Here is a 26893-nt window from a genome sequence, read left to right as displayed (position 1 = left end):
ATGTGAGGCAGTCAGCAGCTCATGGAGTTTGTTCTCTTGTATTCTACAAGTAACAGTTCTAAATCACAAAATACTTCAAGGAATAAAAAAATAAAAGCATTTTTTCTCTCTGGAAAGCAGTGTCTATTCTCCTACTCTGCAGGAATTCATCCCCTTCCTATTTTGGAACAAATCCTCCAAATCTGTCTCAAAGCTCTTCCCTAAAACAGCAATCACCAAATTTTCTCTACATCTTCTACACAGCAGTGTTTAAGCAACTGTGTGACTTCTTAGAAGAGAACAGTCTAAGAAAGTTCTGGAAAATCCCAATACAATAAAACAGTTCTACAAGGAAACTGGTATTTCAAGAGAAACTCAGTAACATTGAACTTATTTTCAGGAAAATGAAACCAGTGTTTTCCTAAGAAAGAAGAATAATTTCCAAATACACTGGATTAATTAAAAAAAACAAAACAGTGGAATACCAAGCTGCTTTTCTTCCAGGTCACTCCTTGTTTCACAGCTAACCCTGACCAACAGGAAAAAATTGATTAATACTAGAAAGCTGCCTGGTGCCTTATTTCACTCTGCACTGTGGGTTATGTAACCAAAGACAGCATTAGCAAATTTGCTGGGAAATGCCACAACTGTGGCCTAGATGTACTTTATTTTTTTAACTTGAGAAAAGCAGTCTAAAGAACTGGGGCTAAAAAAGCAAAAGCACGAAGAAAAACACGGAAGGCTTTAGAACTGCAATTATCAAATAACCCAAGAACTTTTCCTCTGTTGGGTAACTGCAGACATCTGCTCTAAGAACTAAGCAGCTGAAACACCCCAACTTGTTACCACCATGAAGGGCAGACTGTTATTTTAAGTTACAGACACAAACCCCCCAGAGATGAAGTAACAGAGTGTGCAAAGTGCTCGTAGTCCTTGTTTTAATAATGAGCTGAGAACAGCCCTGAGCCTTCACACTGCAGCCCTGAGCACTAAATCCAGCTCAATCCTCCTCCTAAGGGCTGCTGCTTTCCTGCTGCCATCCCCAGGCAGTGACTTCCAGACAAACTGGGGGCCCAGAGCACAATGTGGGGCTGCCTGCCCCCAGAGCAGACACGCCCTGACACTGGGCCCAGTGCCATCCCCCCCCTGGGGACAGCCAGGACTGGGGGAACTCCAAAGGGAATGTGGACACCCTGCTCCAACTGAGGCTCCTGCAGAGGAACCAACCCCCCCAGCCCTCCCAGGCCTTGTCAGTCCATCACAGCACCCAACAGGTTCCCAACGTTCCCAGAAATCCCAAACAAAGCAAAACCACTGATGTTCCTTAATAACTCAAGAAATGTCTGAATGTGCCAAATCCTCCTGTCTCCAAAAGTTTATACTTAGAAACACAGAGTTTAAGGGGTCAAGACATGCAATTTAGTGCTGAATTTTTAAGTTTTCTTTTAAATATAGATAATTCGATGCTTTATTCCAGAAATGAAGGTTTGTCTTCTCCCATTTTTAAACCCACAGGCAGGAGCAAGGCTGGAATGAATCACAGCAACTTCCCTGTGCTGTTCTGAAATCTCAGAGCAGCTGTCCTGGAACTGGGGGCACTGCTGGAGAAGGGAAGATGGGAATGTAAAGTAATACCAGTCTCCTATTGAAAGGGTACCATATATGAGGGATAAGAGAAAACTTTCACTGCTCAGCAGACTTCAAACATATCAGATACTCTCCAAATAGAATCTGCCCTTGGCATCCCAAATGCAGCTTCTGAATGAGGGTTGTATAAACCTTCTTGTAAATCAATGTGATTTGGGGAAATCAAAGTAAATTCCAGTTTTAAGACTTTGCTCCAGATGATCTTGTTTGAACTCCTCCTCCTTGCTTGTCTTGTCTTTCCCCAGTCATTGGTTAGAAAATGAAAGTTTTTCATTAAATTTACTGGAAATAGAGCTTAGATAAGAATACAGTTTCATGGTATCCTTGCTACAAATGTACAACTTACACATCCTTCTATAAGTTACATTCCAATTCACACACAATCATTTCTCTCACAAGCTCTTTTCTCTTTAGAAACAAACTTTTAAACTTATTCCAAGCACACAAGCCCAATAAATTCTTGTACCTTAAAAAACCAGACAATCAGGGCATCATTTGGCCATGATTTCCATTTGTGATGACATCCAGCTGGCAATCCAAGGCCCACCTTTTGTAAACAGGATGCATATTTATGGGACTCTCAAGTACAGCTAATTATTTGGAACTACATGAGAATGCCTAAGAAAGTATTAACAAAAAAAACCTGCACTATTTCTACTATCCCAGAATTCAACCTGCTGATTTCATCCTTACATTCCCCTTCCTCCAGCAGCAATGTGACACTGTTTCAGCAATAATTACACTTAGAGACAGAAGAAAAACCAATGGGACTTTTAGGATGGCAGCTTTTATTTAGAATCTGGGAAGCAGAAGCCTGAAGTTGCCCTTTGCATTCACACTGATGCAAACCAAGGCACAAAAAATTCTTTATAACAGATAATAATTGATTCAGAATTCAGTCTCATGCTGTCTCTGGGCCAGTACTGGTCACTAAGTTTGCCCACAGTTCATGTTCTCCCTCAAACCTTTAAGAACTATGGGGACACCAAAACTGCCACAGCAGCAGAACCATTTAATGTAACAAAGTTTTACAAGAGTTATTAGTGATGGTTTGAGACTTCAAAATTGGACTATAATAAATAATCCCCATGGCACAGGTGACCCTGATGCAGGTGCTTTGCCTGCACCACAGTGGAGAAGCATTTTAAGAGTTGGCCCAACTGTGCTTCAGAGGTCCCTTGGTTTCGTGACAGCCCACTCCAGCTGCACTGTGCAGCACATGCTTTGGGAAAAATGGAATTACAGCCTTTTTTCCCCCCTCTTGCCAGGCTGAGCAGCACAGGCAGCCCTCAGTGCAGCCCCAGTGCCATGGGCTGGCAGGGTGGGCAGTGAACACAGTGACCAGCACAGCGAGGCACCAGCACGGGCAGGAACAAGCAGAGCAGAAGGAAAGCACTGCTCTCCTCTCCCCCAAAAAAGGCTTTTTTAGAGCTATTATTCACAAGCATACAGCAGGGCAAGCTTTTATCCTGGGTAACATCAGTATCTTTATTCTTCCAAACCAGACTTTTGATCTGCCACATAATCCAGGAGAGAAATGAGATTTTAGCCCTGTCTGATCCCACTCTGGAGCCCAGGCAGCACCTGCAGCAGGTTATATCCTGATAAAACCACAGGATATCTTTATGTATAAAAACCTTTTGTTTTGGTTTTTTTATGACCATCCTTTCTTTAAAAAAAAAATAAAAAATACTTCAGTCAGTGTAAAGTTACTTTTTTAAGAAAAACTGAGTCTGAAGCCAGAGACACCAAGTCTTCCTTCTAGAAGGAAACATTAATCTTTGATATTACTGCTCACTGCTACAAATTATTACTGTCATATGCAGAGGAAGAAATGCCCTGATGAGACAAAAAAATATCTACAAAAAAATATCTACACTACTCCTCTAAAGGACACATGAATTCAACTGTAAAGTAAAAACCAAGTTGTTCTTTTTTTTCCTTAGAAGGAGAATTAATGAAAGACTTTGTGTTAATGCATTTGATTGAACAAAATTCCCTACAAGCTTGGCAGGCAGAATAAAGCACATTAACTAGGACCTGGGAGAAGCAGAGGAGAAATGCTTAACTAGAAAATGCAATTCCAGAAAATGCAAAAGCAACAAAATAAAAAATCAGGTAATTTTTCAGCTGGTTGTTGGTCATGCACCAGCAGCTGGGAGCTCTTTACCATTAGTTATCATGGCAAAAGCAACAGCTTGGCTCTGATAAAAATCTGTGATGTTCCCCAAGTTCATCAAGTTGTTTTCCTTTTTTCTACCCTCTCCAACAGCTATTTATCCCACTAAATTTCTTTCTAAATCTCAAATGCACTCCCCACCTCGGGAACAACATGCAAGGTTTCAATATGTACAAATATATTTGTAAGAGCTGCCTCTTCTCTCTGGGATTCTGAGCTGCTGTGCCCAGGAGAAGGAAGAGGGAAAGGATTTATTCCAGGCAGGAGTCAGCCAACACCTGGGGGATGTGAAGGAGTTTGAATGCAGACCCCAAAAGCAAAACTGTGCAAGGGAGAGGTGGCACCTGGAGGAAATGCCAGTGCCATCCTAAACCCCCCCTGAAGGAGGTTCTGGACCTTGTGTCAGGGATCACTTGGGAACAGGTCACCCCAAGGACAAGGAGAACAGTTCAGGCTGGACTTTGGGTCTGCCCCAGACCTGGGCAGCTGCTGGTTCTTAAATGCCATCCCCACCTCCCAAATTTAGTCCAGCCTACCTCTTATGGGATCTCGGTCTCACCTACAGCCCAGGGGGTTTATTCAGAAATAAACAACAGGGACACTTTTACAGCAACCAAAGCCTTGAGCAATTGGGCAAAACCAGCCCATTTTTCATACCTGTGGAATGGTCACCTTTGCTGAGCAGGGCTCATTAAATCAGTGGCAGGAACAAGGTTATTTGCTAATTGGTAAATATCTTATTTGTCCAAGGACAAGGCCCAGGATGCATTAAAAATTCAAAAGGATATTTGTTTTACTGAATACAGAAAAATTATGAGCTTTATTTAGTACCTCCATGTTCTGAACTACTAAATTATAACACATCTCTCAAATAATGTCTTGCTAGTCATTCCTAAGGTATTAAACTGTCACTTTACTCCTCTGGAAAACCTGTTCCTAAAGGACACACTTGTTCACAGAACTTGGCAGTTCTTACTTCTATTTTCTCCTCAATGTGTAAGACAACAATGTGCAACACAGGCCAAAATAAAGTTTACTATGAAAGAATTTATTCATCTGTTTAGGTCACCAATAAATTGAAATTCCACAACCCTCTGGAGGAGCTTCTCTCTAGAAAGCTTCTTAAATTACTATTTAATCTCAAATATTACCTTGTACTGACTCCTAATTTTCCACATGCACCAAGTTAACTCACAATATCCTTCTCCTGCCACCACTCTTGTATCATATAATTAGAATTATTTATTTTTAAATTAATTACTTTTTAATCCTGCTCCTGCATTTAATCCTTTATTTTCCAAAAAACCCTCAAGCTTGGGGTTAAGAAACTTCCATATCCAAGGATCCAGCTGAAGCTACAAAACCAGGGATAGCAGTAGAAGCCATTCTGGAATCCTCACTGCATCTACTGCTATCAATCTGCAGAGGAAAAATATATTTCTTACAAGAAAATTGCTGTGAATTGCAAATATTAGCAGATGTTACTACAAAAATAGCTGAGAATAAATGTAGAGAAAAGAATTCCAATAAAACCTGTGAAAAACAGAATTATACAATTTCAGTTGTTTTATCATTTTACAACTGAAACTTGAATCATAACAACTCAAATCAACTAAATGCTAAGAATTTGGTCTTTCTCCTTCCTGATACAAGAGTATAATTCCATAAATAAATTGCTCTTGGTTATTCTCAAAGGCTTCATCAATATTGTGCTTGGAGTTGTTTTTTGCTGGGTTGCTTTTTATTTAATAATAGTGAGCCTTGGTACAGAGCTTGTGTTCATAAAACAGGGGAAAAGATTTATTGTTCCTAATTATGAAATCTGCAAAGCCCATAACAGTTAAAACTTGGAACCTACAAACCAGCACAAAATCAAAACCCAGGAACCAAGTTAGTTTACTGATATTTTTACCTATAACTCCCTGAATGCAAATCCAACTTCTGTGCCATGAAAAATTACCTTGGAAATTATTCTGTCTGGCTTCTCTGATTTATCATATAATCAAATTCTTGCAGGTTGTTTTTCTAGCCTTTCAGGTAAATCACAGGCACACAAACTCCATGTGCTAAGATAAAGCAGATTTAGGAAAAACCATAATACAGCCTGTAATTTACTGAGCCTTGTTCATATATGTGCTGAATATGCTTTTCATTACAGGCAGGTAAATAAAAATCAGTGCTTGAATTTCAGCTTGTATTTGCTTAACCCACAAATTACTGTTCAAAAGAACTAATTGTGTTGCACCACAGCCCCCTCTTCAATCTCTGAAATAAAAAAACTTACATAATAACTGTTCTCCTCGATATCTGAGCTTGTTCCCAATGTGAGTTCCACAACCTGTAAGATCAGGCCCTAAATTATAAGTTAAATACTACAGTGATGTCACTTAAAATATTACCTTTCTTTTGGTTCATTTGTAACATTCAGAGAATTCCAAAATGTACATATTTCCCTGCAAGAGGAATCGGCATCCTTGTGCTACAGCCGTGAATGTTTTCTTTCTTTATTTACTCCCTGTAACCAAAGGCTTTATTGCGATTTTGGCCTAAAACGCTGGTGAAAATGTCAGTTATATAAGGCCACGCGTGGAGGCCACACGCACTCCGAAAAATACTGCTGCTTGAATTAGTCATGGAAAAAATCGTGGATGTCTGCTCTGACATATGGATTTACATGGAATAACGTGTTTGTACCCCCCTCCCAAAACGCCTCTCCCACCGTCCCTCCTCGGCCGAAGCCAGGCAGGAGCAGCCATTCGAGATTCCACAGCCACCAGATCAGCCTAAAAACAACAAGGAATTAAAAACCGCAGGGAGCAACAAGGCCGGCGGTTTTTATTCGGCTCCACTGACGCACCCCCGGCCCTGGGCCCAGGTCCCCTCTTCCCTGGACTCATCCTCCTCCTTCCAAAGCGGGATCGCGCGGCCCCGGGATCAGCCTCCTTCTTCCCAAGGAGGGATCGCGGCGGCCCCAGGAGGAGCCTCCCCGTTCCCAAGGAGGGATCGTGTGGACCTCGGGCTCAGCTCCCCCTTCCCAAGAACGAATCGCGGCGGCCCTGGGCTGTTCCATCTTCCCGAGGAGGGATCGCGGCTCCCCGGCTCAGCTCCCTCTTCCCGAGGAGGGATCGCGGCTCCCCGGGCTCAGTCCCCGCCCCCCGCGGGATCGCTGCCCCTGCCCCATCCCCGCGTGTCCCGCTGCCATTCCCCTTCCCCGCGCCGCCTCTCCCAACTTTTCCAGCCGCCACAACTTCCACGTTCCTCCCGCGGCGCCGCCGGCCGGGCCGAGCCGGGCCCTCCCCTCCCGTCCCGCTCCCCGGGGAAGGTCACGGCGGTGCGGGCGCGGCGCGGGCCCCGCGGTGGCGGCGGGCGCGGTCCGTACCTCTGCGGGCCTTCGGGGAGTGCCGGCGGCTGCGGGCGCTCGCTCGCTCCTCCTCGATCGCGGCCGCTATGGCCGGGTCGTCCTCGCCATTGTACCACACCAACAGCTCCTCGCCCGCCGCGATTGGCTGCGGGGACACAACACACGGAGCGGGGCCAGTGAGCGAGCGCGTTGTTGGCGGGGCGGGGAGCGGGGCCGGAGCGGGGCGGAGGCGGCGGGAGCGGGAGCGGCCCCGGCGCGGCCCCCGAGGGGCCTCCGCGGAGCCGCCGCCGCCGAGCGCCCCCTGCCGGCCCGGAGGTGCGCGGCTGAGGGGACACCGAACCCGCCCCCCGCGAGTAATTAATGGAGCAATTACAGACACCCCAAACCCCGCCCCCGGGCATTAATTAATGAATTAATCATTTATAGACACCCCAAACCCTGCCCCCCGGGAATTAATTAATGAATTAATCAATTATAGACACCTCAAACCCCGCCCCCGGGAATTAATTAATGAATTAATCAATTATAGGCACCCCAAACCCCGCCCCCGGGCATTAATTAATGAATTAATCAATTATAGACACCCCAAACCCCGCCCCCGGGCATTAATTAATGAATTAATCAATTATAGACACCCCAAACCCCGCCCCCGGGCATTAATTAATGAATTAATCAATTATAGACACCCCAAACCCCGCCCCAGGCATTAATTAATGAATTAATCAATTATAGACACCCCAAACCCCGCCCCCCGGGAATTAATTAATTAACCAATTACATGCAACAACCCAAACCCAGTCCCCCAGGAATTAATTAATGGATCAGTTACAGACACCCCAAACCTCGCCCCCCCTGGGAATTAATTAATAGAACAATTACAGACAACAACCCAAACCCTGCCTCTATAATTAATTAATAATCAATCGCAGAACACCCCAAACCCCACCCCTGTAATTAATTAAGGAATTAATCTATTATAGACACCCCAAACCCCACCTCCCATAATTAATGAATTAATCAGTCACAGACACCCCAAAACCTGCTCCTGGGAATGAATGAAATCACAGAAAAACACACAGAAAACACATACAAAAGTCACTCAATTCCAAAATGCACCACCAAATTAAAAAAAAAAAAATCACCAAAAATCAACAACAACAAAAAAAAAATCCCCCCCAAAAAATCACAGAAATCAATTTGTACCCACTACTCCTTGTCCTAATGCTACAGTTCCTGACAATATATAGTTAATATTAATATAGTTATAGTTAACATTAATACAGTTAAATAGTTAATTATGAATACAGTTCCTGCATTATTATTATTATTATTATTATTATGATGATGATGATGATGATGATGATGATGATGATGATGATGATGATGATGATGATGATGATGATGATGTTCCAGCTCCAGCATCCCAAACTGTGGTTTGCCTTAATTAGTGACACTGATTTAAATCCCTGCAAACAGTGACATCCCTGAGCTCACTTCTATGGATATTCACAGTTAATTCTTCCCAGGGAGCAACCAGCCAAACACAACTACCTTACACAAAGCATTAAATAACACTAATTAAATCTAATATAATAATAAGTAACACTGCTCAGGCAGCCACTACAGCTGGGATTTGGAACAAAATCTACAGGAAAAGACTGTCACAGTGGGTTAATGGCAATATAGATAATTACAGCATGTTTAACAAATCCACTTCATCACAGTAATGAAAGGTTTGATTGCCATTCCAAATTGACTATTTCTAGTTTTTTTTAATCCAATTAAAAAAAAAAAATCACAGGAAAGACCAATGCCAAATAGGCATCACTGCAAATGCTACTCCCATTCCCAGCACTGCCAATAAAAGAAACTGGTATTGATCAGTTTACTTCACATGCTCCTTAAAATATTATCAGACTCAAATTACTAAGTCCCCAAGTTTGCAGACTAATGATGTATTTGTACTTATTTTTAAAATCTTCCTCATTGTTCCTCCATTTCCTGAAGCATTCTACCCAAAACCAAGAAAAATTTAAATACCTTAACTACAATCCCCCTCTTTCAGGGCTTAATGCCCATGGGGCTGGTGGAGATCAGATCCTGGTTTTAGTCATTCCAACAGAGCAAAGGGTGTCCTTAGACTTAGTTCCAGTCTGAACCAAAGGGGATTTTTGTATCAAGAACAACAGTATTATTTCCTTCCTCTCCAGCACTTTTTTTTTACTGAGTCCCACAGCACTCGATAAAGGTGAGAGTTACCTTCATACCCCCAGACACTGGAACAGCAAGAGATGCAAGATTCCAGCTGGGCAAAGTTTTTAAGTTCTAACATCAGCAAAGCCCAAGGTTTGCCTTCCCCCAGTCCCAGAGGAGAAACAGTGGCAAAGCTCTTTGCATGGGCCCATTTTGCAGCTGTTGAGCAGCAAGGAATGCACAAGAGTTGTCTGATGATGCAAAAAAAACCCCTTATCATCTAAAAAATATAAAAGCTTGGAGAAAAGAGCTGGCTGAGGTTTTAGGCAATGCAAACACGGGATGATAACAAGCACAGAATTTGTTGGCTGCATGGCTGGATTATTCAACTTGGTGAATTTAGTTTCATGGTGACTGCTCTAGAATCTAATTGAAGCCCTCTAACCTCGAGCTTCTAAAATGAGGTGGAGCAGCAGCTTCAAGAGCAGACAATTAAAAACTGCTCCCCCACTGGAAACTGGAGTGAGAAAAGGACCACACTGAGCAAGTGCCACTTCATCACTACTGTTCCTGACAGCACCCTCTAATAACAACTCCAACCCCAACCTCCTCCAAACTATTCCCTGCAGACCCTTGGTGTGGCAGTGTCAGGTGGGGACAGCTTGGCTCAACAGGGGATGAATGTTGGAAAGGCTCCTCAGGTTAATGCTTTTTGAGCTTTGTGTTTTAACTACAACGTTTAACAGTCCTTAACCTGAGTACTTTCTGTTCAAAAGGCTTAAAGTAATTTCAAAGTCTGTTATTTTTGAAGGCAGTATCCTAATAAATTATATCCTGAGAAGTTCTAGCCCAGATTGTCTAAAATTCAGTTCCTTGTACAAGCACTGCAATGTGTGTTGGACAGACAGACAGGCATTGCCTGCCTGACCTTAGCAGACACTGTATTTTACTGTGATATTGTGCTTCTGCACCTGGATGTGGCCTCACATCCCCAAAAGCAACCAAAGTGACATTTAGTTGGGTGAAACTTTCACAAGGTATGACCCAAGGTTATATTGTGTTCTCCTGTGTAACAGGGAGGATCCTGAGTTATTAGAAACCTGTCTGACAAACCATTCTTCCATAAGCAAATTAATTTCACTTTAATCAAGGAGAGTTTCACAGCCAGGCTTCTCTAGAAGACTTTTTGAAACTGTGTTTTCACTGCAATTTTACTTCTTGTGGAATGAAAGCCCTGCCCTGAGTGCAGAACAACACTGATCAACGAGCTCCTTTCATGAGCAGAGGCAGGAAGAGCTTCTGAAACCCCATAATGAGTTTAAGCTGCTTCACTGAAATATCCCAGCTCTCATATGCATCCTGGGCAAAGCAGATGCAAAGCAGCCTACAAATAACCTTCAGTGAAGATGAAGGGAAGATGGAAGAGAAAAATATTTGCTTGGGCTCACTTAAAAGTTCTATAACTATTCATTGGCAGCAGAGAACAGGGAAGTTAAAGCTCTGTGCAGGTTTGATGTTCTTCTCCACCAAGCAAATTTGGACTTTGCTTATCTTAGCAATGAGGCTTGGAAAGCTTGGAAATCAGCCTGTTTAACTCACAGATGAGAAACCCACAAAAAGCTCAAGAAAACCCTGGGAAAAAAATAGCCATGACAATATTTTAAACGCTTCAAGGTAAAGGAGAACAAAATTACACACAAGCCACTTGAATTCTCCTTTGGGGGTAAATAAAACCTGTGCTTTTTATTTATCAGCAAGTGGAATTCCCCTGAATTTATGAATTATGATAAAGATCAGGAAGAACCATGTGTTCATACCTGGCTGGTAAATTTACAGCAGGTTTGAAATTAGACCATAACACGTTATACACAGAAAAAGGAGGACATTTAAGATGGTTTTTATTACATGCCTTCTTTTGTCTCAGTTAACAGTAAGGTGTGACTGGAATAAAATTCATCAAGTTGCAAGAGCCAACAGCCAAAGGAACAAAAGGATATTTCAGTGCTGTGACAAGGTATTTGTTATTCTTTAAGCAGTGCTCGGCCTCTTTCAGCAGCACAGTTATTTTCCAAAGTGCAATCTTATCCATCAAAAAAACCAATTTGGAATATGTGAATGCTTGAATTATCAGGACTAGAACCTTTGCAGAAAAGATTCAAATAAAAACCAAGTCCAGCTGCACACACTCACTGCCAGGAGCTCCTTGCTCAGAGTCAATACTTTCTAGGCACAATATTCTAACCCCAGTGTGCTCCACCATTACAGTTAAAGCCATTTTTTTTTCTTGGTTTGGGAGATAAAATGCTTCAGGAATTACATCCTTTTCCCTGCCTCCCCCTCAGTCCCTGAACAAAACTGAAATGGTATAAACCCATGAAAAATTGGTTCCTGGAGCTACCTATAAAAGTGGCTTGACAGCCAAGCTTTGTCATACGATGCACAAACCACAAAAATAACTGATTGCTGCAAAAAAACCCTCAGCAGAAGCTATCTTGGTATCCAAAAAAATAGAAGAACATTTATTTTATATAATCTGCTATAGTTTTTCATTCTAATTTGTATCAAATTCGGTGCTACTGCAAATCATTGACCAACAAGGCAGACTGACTGTTGAAATATATCCTATATTTTAACAGTAGATCTTAATGTCAACTGTACTGGGAGAGAAAAATTTATACCAATTAAATGTAGCATTTGCAATGCTTCAAATATATTTTCTTTATATTTACAAAGTAAATATAAAGAAGATAAATATAAATTTCGTAAAATGTTTCGAAATCTGTTCAATACCAACAGCGAAAAAAATTATTTTAATAAAGAGAAATAAAAGGTATAATAATAAAATATAATAAAGTAGGAACTGATTCTCAGACAGTGATACCTTTAGGCTCTTGTAGTAAATGGTCCTGTTGATCTCCAGAGGAAACAGGTTCTGCTCCTTCCCAGAACGGGCCCAGTTTATGTAGCGGAGCCAGTTGCCCTTCTCTGGGTCTGTGGCATCCACACACATCCAGCCCAGGTTTGGGTAATACACCTGAGGGAAAAATGGCATTAAACCAAGGAAATGTGCACTGAACCACACCTTTCACAGCTCCACAAAGTCATCTTTCCCCTCTGAGGGCACAGGCAGCCCCCAGGGAAGGGGCAGCACAGGGGCTGTGCTGGCACAGTGCTGCTGCTCTTCTGCAGGAGTTCAGTGGATCAGGTACAACTGGAAAAAACCCAGACTTCTGGCCTGCAACCCCTTCTCTGAAGGTTTGGAGCTCAAAAGCCAAAATCCTTAAAACATTTCATGTTTTCAGTTTGGTAAGCTTGAAATGATACTCTTTACATTTTGCCTTTGGTAAAATGACTGATTTTAAGACAAAAAGGCACAGAGAATTATTTTTACTATCTGGTGAATTGGAAAAAATAACTATATAGAAGTTAGAAGCATTTGCTTTATTTGGAAAGATATGGGAAAGCATAATTTATATTTAATCAGTTTTCAGGTTATAAAAGAATATCTTAACCTTTCAGAAATCTTGTGATTCACCTTAAAAAACTGACCCTGTCAATAACCTTCTGCATGTTCTGAGATATAAATTCTTTGGTTTCTATTCTTGAAGAAAAGTTTAACACCTACTCCTGGTTTACATTTCCAGACAGGTTGCAATAAAGCAAGAAGGGGAGTGACATCTCCAGTATTTTCTGGTGACAGGCAGCTCTGCTTCTCTTTCCAGAGCTGTTATGCATCTCCCAGTCTTCTTATAATCAAAGTTAGATGCCTGTACAAAGAGCTACCACTAGGTACTTTTCTTTTTTTGTTTTTCTAAAAAGCTAAAAATCTACAATATTGTAGCTTTTTATTGGTTCTGACACTTTACAACTAATGCTAAGGCTTTTAAAACCATTTTCCATTTTCAATTTCAATTAAACTTCTACAACAGCTTAGAAAACTCCCTATTTAATAAATTTGATTTCTTTTATGCTGACATACTGTTGATTTAGAAAGACAGAATTATATCAATAAAGGTAAAATTTTAATAAATATACCACAGTCATCTTGATTTCTTTCCAAGCAAACAGAAAATATCTCCATTTCTTAAACTATTCCAGCATGGATTTCATCAGCTGACTTTTGAAAGAATGTTCCCCAGTACACTCAGCCCTTGCAATATGAAAGCATAAACAGCATCACAGATGAGACTGCAAAAGCAACTCTTTTGGTTAAAATGGAAGAAAAAAGCCAACAATGCTGTGGAAGAGTTAAACAGATATGGACTATATGTCAGAATGTAATTATTAATTACTTGTTCTATATATATATATTGCTTTAATATGTTTTTATATTACTTTATGATGGTATTTTCACAGAACAGGTGATTACTTTTCAGATAAACCTAATGTACAGAATATTTTTAAAGGCCTTGTGCACAGTGAAAACAGCTCCAACTCCTCTGTAGAACACTGGCTGTGACTCCCATTAACCTCAACCAAGCCCCTCCAGCTGTGCCAGTCATTCCAAACCTGCTGACAGCATCTCCCTCCCTTTTCAGCCACTTGCTCTCCTTTTCCTACCTGTGGCTGTTCTCCAGCAGAAAAGGAAAGTCTGTCCTCTCCTCAGACCCAGCAAGCACCACTGACACACACAGCTCACCTTTGCACCATGATCCTCCACCAGGACAGTTCCAAACCATTCCAATTGACTGGAGGTGCCAGTTTTAGAAGCCTTACCTTTTATTCAGATTAATTGGACTAAAGAAGCTAATGGGATGCTTGTGGAAAAGGTTGTTCCCCCAGCTGGGGTCCACACACTGAACTGCTCCCACACCCCCCCATCCTTCTACAAACCATATATTCCAACAGTTCAGAGCCTGGACTGCTTTCAGGTATCACCATATGGGGCCAACTGCTGTTCTCTCATTTTAGCTGCTTTTTTTCTGACTCCAAAAATCAGTATTAAAGCAACACACAAATACTCTGGAATCTACCAAGGGCTCCCATTTATCACTTGCATTGCAAACTACGAAACTCTGTAACAGCTTGTTTGCAACTGTCATTTCTCAACATTAATTGAAAAAACATCCCCAAAGAACATTCAAAACCCAGCACTGAGAGAAACACAATTGCAAGGTCAATAATTTACTTGGTTGATTCAATCTCACCAAATGTTCTTGCACCAGATCAAAACTGGAGATACCTTTTGCAGTGGAGTTTGAGGTAGCATTAGCTCAGTGCAATGAACATTCTACTTGAACACTTGATTACTTTTCTAAACAGGAACCTGCATTTAGGGGAAATTGTCCTGGATCAAATCCTTGGACAGAGGTTAACACTAAGTTTTGCATGTGTGTCCAGTTTTTTACACAGTTCAGTGTTTGCAGACCAGGGGCCAGAAGGATGGATGACTATTACCAGTATCTTTAGCCTAAAAATCCATAAAGTAGCAAACTGTGCTGCAGAACATGCTCTGCCACAGCTCCTGCAGCCCTCCCCTCCTGGACTATTCCCTTTGCTAAAACCACCTGCTCTGCTTGTCCTCAGAATGACTGAAGGAGTCTTTGGAAGTGGTTATGAAAAAAAAAATTCTTTCATTTTTCTCTTTAAAAAAAAAATATTTATTAAATTTATTAAAAAAATGCACATAATATCCCAGGTCTCATGACTCTCAGTGCAGCTATTCAGCTGTCCAGACAGCACTTGCTCCAAGGCAAGCCCAAACACAAGCAGCACAAGAAATTCTGCTGGAGTTGAGAACTCATAAAAACTCCAGAAGGAAAACCCATTCCCATAACAAAGCTGGTTTTGAAAGAGCTAAATGAGGAGGAGTACTGTGGTTTCCTTAAGAGATTCCACAAACTCCTCATTTGCCTGATTTCAGGAGCAGCTGACAGCCCCCAGTTGCAGAGGGAGAGCACTCAGGGTTCAAGCCAACAGAGCAAAGCTCTACCAGTGAGAGACTCCTCAGGGCAGGTGTGATCCACACACAGCACATAAAAAAGTAACACAGCAATTTCCAGCAGTGCCAACAGTTGAAAACTTTGTAACTCAAGTGTCCAAGTGTCTATAAATAACTGTTAGTAATAGATGGCAATTACCTTACATCAAGTCTATTTGTAAAATCTGTGGAAAAAGTAAAGTAAATACAAAATACTGACCTAGTGACAGACACCTTTTCCCATTTACAGGCCATTTCTTACCTCCCACATGTACACATTGCTCTTGACTTGAGATCTTTTTTTCTTGTCACCAACAAATGGTCCAAACTTCTTGCCTTTTAAAATTGATTTTGTTGCCCAGACACCTGAGGAGACACATATCAGGAGTTAAAACTAATCTAAGTTATTTCAAGCAAATCTTCTACTCCCAATTCATATTTCTTGAGATCAGTACGTGTGTCTGTCTCCAAATGGGAGCTGTCCACTCTTCCCAAATGAAATTATTTCAGATAAATGAACCAAACATTATCTCTACCCAGCACAGGAGGGCACCAAATTTTGACAGCAGCTCTGATTTATGTGAGCTCGTGTAAAAACCCTCCTTCTCCTCTCAAGGCTGGAGCACTCACCGAGCCGTGTCTTGTCCACAGCAGATGGGAAGAGCCTCACATCCTCGGGAAGGCCCCTAAGCACGTGCTCAGGTACATCATCCAAGGTCTCCACAGTGACAGGAGACTCAGTTGTGTTCTACAAGTCCAAAAGCCAACAAGCATTAACAGATAAAAACAACTGATGATCAACCCACACGAGCTACAAAACCTCCTGACTTGAAACAAAAGTAAAAATTTCCAAACTCACCACACTGAGGATAATTCCACATATGTTAGTAATCATTTATTTCCCTTTTTCTAAGGATGGCTTCCAGGCATACTCAATCTATAATAACCTAAAATAGCTTCTGATCTTGTCTTATGTGAAAACATATAACTTGTGAGAAAGACTAAACAGCAACTTTAGGAGAAAACCAAACTCAAAGTTCTAAGAAGCACGTACAGTCCACAAATGTGAAAAGTTTAATTGTTTTACCTATTGAAAGAAGGGTGCTGCAGTAAATTAACTGCTCCAGTGTAGATACCAGAACTTGCACTTGGGATATGCACCACCTACTCTGCCAAGGATGCTCTGCCTGGAACGGGGTAAAAGCACTGGAACAATGCCCTGTTTGCAAAGCTGTCAGTGGGGAATGGGGAAGGGGCTCCTGCTGGGCTCCCTTTGAATAATGCTGAAACCAGCAGGACTCAGCAAGCCCAAAGTTAAACATCCAGCAGGACTCAGCAAGCCCAAAGTCAAACATCCGGCCAGGGAGGGGAAGAAGTGGCAGAGCTGATGAAGAACCTGATAAAGGACCAGTGCCAGCACTGATAACCCATCTGGAGCTGCTGAGCTGGCACAGCTGGGCTGGGCACATCTCACTGCCAGTCCTTCAGCTGGGCCTGGAAAAGCCCAGTCCCACATTTGAACAGGCTCTTCTGACATATTCCCTTCTGGAGTGTGTGTGGAGATTCCTCCCTGGCCTGGGGGACCCTAAAGCCCATCCAGTCCCATCCCCTGCCCAGGACACCTTCCACTAGCCCAGGTTGCTCCAAGCCCCATCCAACCTGGCCTTGGACACTTCCAGGGATGGGGCAGCCAAGGAATAACCTGTGCCAGGGCCTCCCCACCCTCACAGGGAAGGATTCCTTCCCAATATCCCACCTAACCCTGCCCTCGGGCACTCTGCAGCCATTCCCCTTGTCCAGGCACTGCAGCTCCTGATGATTCAAGTTGTGCCTGACAAGTTTATTGCTCTGCAACCAACAGAATAAGCTAAAAGCAGCTTATAGAGAGAAAAAAGGGGTTTAAATAGTCATATGAGTTATTATTTCAGTGCCCTAAATGTTAATCATAATTCCTAAATCAATAAACAGCTCAGAAGCCTTAGCCAGCAGGTTATAATTAATACAAAAGGTTTTAAGGTATTTTTATGTTAAAGTTTGAAAGGCAATAGAAAGCTAATAAACGATTTACAAATGTTTAGCAAGTGATTAGTTCCAATTTAAGGAGCCTACAAGGTTCAACAGGCTGCTTATAATATTATTCATACTATTATTTGTATAACACAACAGTAAATGCTACTCACATGTGTCATTAAACACCCATCCTTATTACCTAATTATATTTTTAAAACCACTATTTCTTATAAAAACTACCAGAATTCTAAAGTTACAGGAATGACAAGCTTCCATAAAATGTGCTCACATTCTGAAAGGACTGTGCTTGGTGAGAACTAGGCATGTGTTGAACCACATGCCCTAAAAAACCCCACCTGCCCTCTGACAACAAACTTTAATCATTCTGCTTAGAAACCAATACTGGTGGTGATGGCAGGAACAATTCTAACATTAAGGGTGTTATACTTGAGCTCTGAACCAATTTTTTGGAGGTGTTTAACTGAGAAATTTGTCTCAGTAAACCCTGACTTTTTGGAAATGATTCTTGCCTTTACCTATAACCATAAAGCAGAGACACAACAGTAGTTTTTCCAGTGGGCACTTATGAAATATATTGAAAGGCTACTGGAAATAGATTTTAAAATCCATCTTGATATGCTATCAACTTTCAGGGGTTTATCTCTAAAGCAAAACAGATAAATCTTGTCAGCCTTTGCACCCACTCTTTGTGAGGGTGCTGCTATGGCAATGAGTCACTACATTTCAAAAAATGAAGTTACAAGAACAAATCTTCTGCAAGGACAAGAAAACTGATCAAACTGGAGTCAGAGCACAGTTATTCTGGTGCTGCCTTGGTAAGCCCCAACAGCTGCACAGAGCTCCCAGAGAGCTATTTGTAGGGGAGAAAGCCCCCCAAAGTGGAAACCATGGAAGGAAGAGAATGCCAGAAATCCCTTCCCATCCAAGAGAGCAAAGAAACCAGGGAGGGGGAGAAATATTTATTCCTCAGTTCTAATAGTTGAAATCTATTCAAAGCAGAGCAAAGATGTATTTTGCTCTTCCAACAACCCAAAAGGAAAAATACTGATGAAAGAAGCCTGATTTTCAGCCATCTGTTAGCCTTGAACTGATATGCAAGAAGCCATGTCTGAGATGAAAAACAAACACGTTCTTCTCAGCATATCAAAGAAACCCAAACATCTCTCCAGCACGTTATCCCAGCATTTCAGCAGGGGAGAACCAAGGCTATTTTTCCCAGTGGTTTCTAACAAATTATATCCAGGCACAGACCAGGGGGGCTGTGTGACAGCTCTCTGAACCAGGCACTTCCACTTTCAAGGTAAAAGTGGGGTGGGTTTTTTTGATTGGGTTTCACTTTGGGGTTTGGTTTCTTTGGGGGGTTTTGTTTTCAGTTTGGCTTTTTAAATGAGCAGTCAAAAATCTCAATTGCTGCATCAGTAGTTAAAAATCTCAAGCCAGAAAATAAACTTTAACCTACCAAAACTTAAACCAGACTCAACTGATTCAGACAGAAGTGTACAGAGCTGTGTTATATCTTTGATTTTCCCGGCATATTCCTTAATAATCATGATGCTTTTTAGCCATAAACATCCCCAAACTGTTCTACCATTTAAGAAGTCTATTTGTATGGAGTAAAATACAGTGAGAACTTTATTGTTATAAATCAAAGAATAGCAGGACATTCAGAGAACACAGTACTCAGCCTCATCTAACAGTTGTCAGATTAATGGATTTCACAAGTACTACAAACCTGGATATGGCCTTGTACACAACAATACACTTCACACCTCAAAGGAATGGTAACAAGTAACCAAATTCTAAACACTAAAATAAACAATTTAGCTCAGTCAAATGTGTGCAATATATTTTTATTTGCAATTTAGATGGAGCTACTTGAAACGTTTTCCAGATCTCAGCTTGTCTCCAAGGCACGTCTGTCTACCAAAAGAAATGCTGTATTTCAAGCACTTTTCCCCCAACACTTAACAGTCACATTTAAATCTTTTTGCTGTTTAAAAAGTTCACTTCTTGATAAGGGTAATGCATTGTGCATGTCCTACAGCCAACTTTTGCATCTAACTGAAAGCCTTAATGCAGTATTTTTCGCTCCCTCCACGACAGAAATTTTGAATACAAAACCACCTGAAGGTCATTTCACTTTTAAGCTTCTTACTCTGAAGTTCATAAAAAAATTACATTTCTGGCATTCAAATTATCCAGCATAAAGTGACTTTAGAACAATGCCAGGGAATTCTCTGAGGGCTGAAGCGGTGCCTTAACTGAAACCATCTTTTCCTGATTGCATGGAATCCAGAGTCCATTCACTCTGACAGCATCTTTCAACACATTAAGCAACTTTTCACACAGCTTTCAATACAATTGTCCCTAAGGACCAACTACAAATTAGTCTATAATGTTACAAACATTATTTAAGCCGAGTAGAAAAGGCACCTGCAACAAGATGTTTACAGGTGATCAGAGATTAGAGCAAAAAAGGAAGAAACCATCCTGTGTGGGTTTGGGTGGAAACAGGATTAGGGGAAGTGAGGAGATAAAGGAAAGGATGCCATGGAGAGAGAGGGAGATGGCAGAGGAGTTAGAAGAGGGAGCTGAGGAAAGGGAGTCGTGCCAGGTAGCACAGGGAAGGGAAAGAAGGAAGGTCTCTCCCTGTCCAAGTACCCTGCCTGGCTGCCCCTCTTGGTCACAGTTTCCCTTTGTGTGCTTGAAAATTAAAGATGTATCAGAAATATTGGAAATAATCATTGAAAGATTCAGAAGGAATGGGGGGAGGAGGGAGTTTCAGTACAAGCACAGGTATAGTTTGTTACCATGTGCCCCAGCACTTCCTAAATACCTGCCCCTGCTGTTTTCCAGGGAGCCCCCAAATTCCTCCTGCTCTGTCTCACTGCAGTCTGAGGTGCAGGAAATGCTCCCAGTCAAACCCCGGGTTTGCTTGGCCTGCTGAACTAGTTCACATATTAAAGGCAGATCTCCTTTTAAAACAGAGGATGCACACTGCCCATCCTGAGAGAGCAACCTTCCAAGAAACCCCAAAATATTAAACCCAACAGCTGTTTTTTTTTATTTTAATCCTTCTTCTCCTTACAACATATCACAGAATTTATGAAAAGGTTTTCCTTCACTACTTTTCTACAAGATAAACCACAAAACCAGCAGTTTTTCCACAAACCAAATTAACACCAGCCCAATTAGTTTCAGGGTCACTGAAGTCACACCAAAAGCAGAGACAAGCAGAATGAAAGAAGTAGGAGAACAGAACACGTGAAAGGTGTTTGGCATCAGGCAAAAACATTTCTTATACAGACCTGGCACTACAACTTGTCAACAGTGAATGAAATGACAAAGGCACTGCAAGAAAAAAACACCACAGGGTTGATGCTAAATACACACTTAATAGGAATGGTAATAGAACAACAAAAAGCCATGTGAGCTCTGGAAACGAAATGTGAAAGCCAGAAAGACTGAGGAGGACTCTGAGCTACTGAAGTGTTCCCAGAGGCAGAGTCACCTCACTCCTGAATTGTGTCACATCCCAGGGCTGCAGAAATGAGCAGCAGTCCCCTAAGACAGGTATCTTCTGATACAGCAGAGAAATGTTACTGAGCTCTAGAAACAGGTCAGGGGTGGGGGGACACCAGGACAGACAGGACACACAGATGGGAAGGAGACAGTCAATGGTAACAATTACAGGTGAGGAGCTACAGCTGTCAGAGTTTTAGCAGGATCCAAAGCTCAGCAGAAGGACAAACAGAGCAGGATTATTCCTCAAGCAGACAGAGCAATGGGCTGCTCCCTCTGTGCCACTGAGGGCATCAAAGCAAACCCTACAGGTGGAAACATTTCAAGTCTCAACAGAAATTGTGAAGCAACAGTTAAACTTGCTACTCCCTAAAACAGACTAATAATGCTTTAAAGTGTGATAATGCAAATGGCATTTCTATTACACGTGTCATTTATATTTCTCTACAGATATAATACAAATATGTATTTTTAGAAGACATATTTCAAGGCTCTGACAGACACTGTATTTTGCTTTTTACCTTTTTAGTGTGTACACATATCTCAAAGGCCTTTTAGTTTAAATCAGAGGAAAAAAGCAACAGGAAACATTCCACCAACCCATTTCACAGTGTAATTACTTATGAATCTACAATTCAGAGAGAACATACTTCAGTAAAGTGCTAACTGTATTCAGGGCTGCTGCTGATCAAATAAGGGTATAAAGGGCAATAAAAGCACACATTAGCTACAGGCACCAATAAAAAGTATACAAAGCTTTTTACATGACTGTGGTTTTCTGACTCATAAAGCTTCTGTTCGTGGCTGACTTTTTTAGCAAAGTAAAAATGACATTCCTGCAGTCACATTGCCACACCAAAGGGGCTTGGGAAGATCAGCCAGAGAGAGAGAGACTTAGGAGGAAAATGTAAGGCAACGTGTGCTTTTTCTGTATCTTTAAGTAATGCAATTGTGTGTGATAGACAAACTGATGTACAGTTCCTACTTGGATAAAAACAAATGCAGAATTAAAATGCTCTACACTTGGCACTGATTAAAACAACACCTTCCAGTCAGGATATCTGTGAATTCATACAGCAAAGTACTGCACCACAAAGGAACTGTGCCCTCCCAGTCTTTCCACTTGATTCCAGGAGAAACACTTCAGATTTCAGACAAGTGTGAAACTTCCCAATCAATCAATTCCCCTGGCAGGTTGTTTACTGCACATTTGAAATGGGAAAGTCATTAAAAAAAGATTTTAAAAAAATGGAAACCTTCAATTTTCAAGCCACTTTTATAAGGAGCTGAATTATTACCTACAGCTTGAGGAGGAAATAGATTTTTCTGGAGAGGTGTTCTTGTAAGAGGTGCCAGGAGTAATAACTTAGACACTGCAAAACACTTCAATCTGAAATAAAACAATCTCACAAGCACACATGTGGTAGAAAGGATGATCAGGAAATTTAATGAGCCTGAAGATTTTAAAGACCATTTCTCTTGTAGTGGATGATTTACTTTTTTTATTAATAATTAACTGTTCTAAGGATTTTGATAAAGTCTTACATTCATACTCACCTGATTCATTTTGAATTCCCGTTGTGTTCTGAAAAGATACTCACAACAAAGAAACTCCTTTGATTACATGAGCCCTGAAAAGAAAAACAGACAATTGTAACATGCACTTACCTACAAATTCACATTGAATTGAAAGTACACACAGACCTGGAGTTTCTCTTTCTAAATCATCTGTCAAAAAGGAGTATATTTCTTTAGAAAAAATCTGCTCTGAGCTGCAGTTTTGTTATTGTAGCTCGAATGTGTCTGAATAATCTCAAGATGGATTAATCTTTCTCCCATTTTAAATGAGGATGTAGCAGAAATGTGCCCAGGAAGGACTGTTCCACTGGTTTTTTAAAGTGAGTTAGTTTGTTCAAGATTGAGTATTTTAAGAACTTTAGGAGTCAGATCTCTCCAGAATTTTATATCAAAGCATTATGAAAGGCCTTTTGTGCTTTTCAAATTAAGAAAATGCATGTACTGAGCCTTTATTACCCCATGTCAGAAACAGGAAAATATTCCTTAAAAACAGAGCCTTTTATTAAGGTATTTTATTATACCTTCCTGTTTAACAGAAGCCTGAGATTCCACAAGGTTTCTAACAAAAATCCCTAAATCAAGTAGGCATCAAATTCGGAAACCCACAACTTGAGACAAAATTAAATCAGAACGATGCCATATCCCAGACTCTTGTACATCAACTCACTTCCTTTCTATTTTTTTAATGCACACAAAAAAAGCTTTATTGCAAATTAGGCTGGAATCACTTCCCTTCCTGCTGTCATACATTATTTTCAATAAATTAGCATCCCCCTCCTTTGGAAGTTAACTGATCCCTCTTGACTCAGAGCATTTTATTCCATTTCTTCCCTGTCTTTAGGTTTCTTATTATAACAATGATTAACTGATTTATTTTTTTTTTTTACTAAGTCCTCTGCATAAATACTAACATTTAATTTAACATACATTCTAGTAAAATACACTCCAAATACATTTCACATAATCCTTCCCATCTTCACACTGAAAAAATTAATGCTGTGTACCATCCCCTGTGCCAAGCATCACTCAAATGCTGCATTGCTTAAGAAATCCATATGAAAAGGGAAAATGTCCTTGGAAAGGATATTTCTGTTGTATTCAGCTCTTCCAGGATTAGCTCCTTTTGTCCTGGGATTTCCACACTTTGGGAGCATTTAGGCAAAGGGTTGAAACTTCTGTATTTAAGGTCCAGTTTTGCAGCTGGTTCTGTGGGGTTTAGAGTTTGCCAGCAAAGCCCAGGGATGGGATCAGGAGCTCCATGTGAACACCTGAACACATCCAAAGAAAAGCGTTTCTTCTGGAATGTGCTATTACAACTTCCTGACTTATTTCAGTACTGGACTCAGCATAAAAGTCTGAAAAACCCAGTGCCCTCATTCATTGCCAACTGGGACCACACCCACATGTCAATTTATAAATGAAATATTTTGGGTAGCAGAGCTTTCTTACCTCAGCTGTTAAATAAAAATCTGAAAAACAGAACAAAACCTTTTGACTCTGTTTCATTGGAGCTGTAAAAAATACACTTTTCTTGTATTTCATATGCTAGCTCTGAATTATTTTGCTTAGAATTAATAGCTTACAAGGAATTTTCAAACCAAAAAACAAGCCTGGTATTTTTACAAAGTTTTACAAATATTTTACTCAGCTTTTATACGACTGGTTGTTTCCAAACCTCCCAGGGGTGTTTCTTAGAAGATGACAAAACATATTAATGTAGTTAAACATCCAGGTATAACACAGTTCAGGCAGATCCCTCACAAACTGCACTTCTCTGTTCCTTCAGCTACAAGGTACCAGAGGAACCACCTGCCCACAAACCACAATTGGGTGAGAAATTAAGCTGCATTAAACCCAAAGCTTCAACAAGCATTTTTAAAGCTATTAGTTTCAAAATTTTATACCTGCAGTTCTGCATTTTTCTGCACTTTCTCCTTCCTCCACGTTCCTTATTCTGTTAACAGTGAACTAAACTATGTGGAAAGCAAGATTAATTGCAATGGGAAATCAATAAAATTAAGACTCTATATGGACTTGTGTGCAGCCACTGGGGTTTTTTCTACCTAAATGAAACATGACAACAAGAGAAGCGTCTGCAACAGTAATTTGGGGGTTAATTTTTGGTACACAAATTCAATAAACCCCAGAAAATATGAAACAAATTGTACAACTGCTGCACAAATATCAATTCCCAGCACGATCACTGAGTACCAACAAGGTATTTACTCTTATCACAGCGAGCAGGAACGAGCTTTCACTGCACACTCTAATGATTTCCTTGGGACACACAGTCAGGTCCCGGGCAAGATTTGCCAGGAAAGCCCCTGTGGAAGTGATGCTGCTCTGATGTGTCACCGGGGGAATTGTGACTCAATTTAAAGACTCGGTGATGGCCACATTCAGCCTGTTTTGAAGTCAGTAATGCTCCACAACTGCATCGGGACTCTGAAAGACTCACTCAGCAGCTCCACCAAATAACAACTGTTCTCATTCAACCTTTCCTCCAAACTCAACAGCAACATAAAGCTGGATTATAAAGACCTGGATATTGCTCATAACATCCACCACAGGGAACTTTGACAACTCACTGAAATCCCCAAAAAAAAGAATGGTAAAGGTTCTGTGCCATAAGTGAAGCACAGGCACCAGCAACCCTGAGTTTTAAACATTTCAACATCCCAGAAAACATCACCAAGTCATACTGAGCTCAAACCACCACCTACTACTGTGTCTCCTGAGTGCACAAGTACCACACACTTACTGCAGATATTAGAGCATCTGGGGAGCACCTGAGAAAGGAGATCTGCTGCATCATCCAAGCTTAGACTCAGAAAAGTGTACTTAGAAAAGCTCAGCTCCAGGAAACAAATTATATTTATTCAGATAAGAATATACAAGGCTTTTGTATTTAAGGAAACACTGTGGTCACTCTAAAACAAAATGCTTGAAACAAAAAGTATTTTGACCTGATTTCTGAATCTACACTTAAGAGTTTTAAATATTCCCTCAGAAAAAATATAACTTTCTGGGAACAAAGTCTGCAAATGAAAGCAAGTCATTTTACACAAAGCATTGCAGATCACCTCTTTCAAACTAAATCAGCACTTCTAGGTTTTATAGTCTATCTTCTGATTTTATAACCCATATTTATCATTTCTCTACGTGTTTGGTTTTTTTTAAATCCCAGAATCAAAAAGCATTCTGAAAGAGGCTGTTGCTTCCAATTCAGAGGAAGGAAAAACCAGGCATGAGAGTATCAAGCCTATTTTGGAAGCTGAAAATGGGACATGCATTACATCACTGCTCCAGTAAAAACATGTTCATTAGAGAACCAGGAACAACTTGCAAGTCTCCCCAGCCTGTTTTCCTAATGACCAGGGTTCAGGCTGGATTCTGCACAGCTCTTGGCTTTGCTTTAGTTTCTAGCTGCAGCCCATGACCATTTTCTAAACATCAGGACATTTCCATTTATTCAGGGCAACACTTAAACACCCTAATCCACGAATTTTCCATCTATTAGGTGAAACAAAGGTTGTCAATTAAAAAAAATTAAGTTCACACTAAGATTAAAATATGTATTTGATAGTGCATCTTGTGACATTTTCAGTTACTCAAGGCTGCCTGAATAAGAACAGAGAAAAAAAAAAGGGCAGTGATTTTCTGAGCACTGAGATCTATTACCTATTGTCCAGTAAGAAAAAAGCCTTTGCTTGCTGCCACATAACCAAATACACAGTTATAACTTGGAGAGGTTTATGGAGGTAACCAAGAAAATGAGCCAAGAAATCACCAACACAACACAAACCCAAGAGTTTATTAATTAAACAGCAACTAGTCAAGAGAAGTCAACAGAAAATAACAGGTCTCTAACAACTGCAAATATACAGAAACACCATTCCAATCTTCAGATACAAGTGCACTTTAATTCTACTTGCAAATAGAGTAAAACCCAATGAAAATTTTCTCAGACAAGTACATTGCTGATGGACCACGATGTGAAAAAACCCATTTCAGTCATTTCTTTTCACCACACACGGCTCAGCCTCCCAGTTTTGTCTACAGGCATGTTTTACACAGAGGCAGAGAAAAAATATTTTTCAGCTAAAAATACAACTGGAGAAAAAACACACTGATAAAAGAAATTATTTCGTTGAGGGGGAGTCATTAATTATCAGGCTCATCTCTGTCCTTTCCGTGCTAACAAGTTCAACAGCAAATACATTGCAGTGCTTTAAATTAAAGGTTTGCCAAGGCAGGAATACATTACTGTTCATCTCTAAATCTCTCTGAACTTCTGTTTTTAACTGACAGACACTCAGTAAGAAGCATTATTCAGATCTCCTTTTTATACACTACTATTACTTGTTTACCCCCAAGGATCGAGGATTTTACGTACAACAGTGAAATGGGGACATCACTGCACTGCAGGATGGACTTCCAGAGCCATTTCAGCTTTTACAGAAAAAGACTTTCTGCTTTATTT

General features: G+C 40.8%; 1 protein-coding gene across 2 annotated transcripts in view; it reads right to left on the bottom strand.

Moving 5' to 3' along the window:
- Window positions 1-26893, bottom strand: part of PRDM2 (PR/SET domain 2) — a 63505-nt gene that overhangs the window by 34862 nt on the left and 1750 nt on the right. For both annotated transcript variants that reach the window (XM_064678638.1, XM_064678637.1), the window contains exons 2-6: window positions 22390-22463; window positions 15910-16027; window positions 15542-15645; window positions 12241-12393; window positions 7185-7311 (exon numbers count right to left, since the gene is read on the bottom strand). In XM_064678638.1, the coding sequence (XP_064534708.1) occupies window positions 7185-7311; window positions 12241-12393; window positions 15542-15645; window positions 15910-16027; window positions 22390-22398 (511 nt within the window). In that variant the 5' untranslated portion in view covers window positions 22399-22463. The remainder of the gene's footprint in view (window positions 1-7184; window positions 7312-12240; window positions 12394-15541; window positions 15646-15909; window positions 16028-22389; window positions 22464-26893) is intronic.

The sequence above is a fragment of the Pseudopipra pipra genome, chromosome 22 (genome assembly GCF_036250125.1).
Source record: "Pseudopipra pipra isolate bDixPip1 chromosome 22, bDixPip1.hap1, whole genome shotgun sequence".
Taxonomy (NCBI): Eukaryota; Metazoa; Chordata; class Aves; order Passeriformes; family Pipridae; genus Pseudopipra; species Pseudopipra pipra.
Note: the sequence above shows the minus strand (reverse complement) of the source record. Positions and strands in the feature narration are given on the sequence as shown.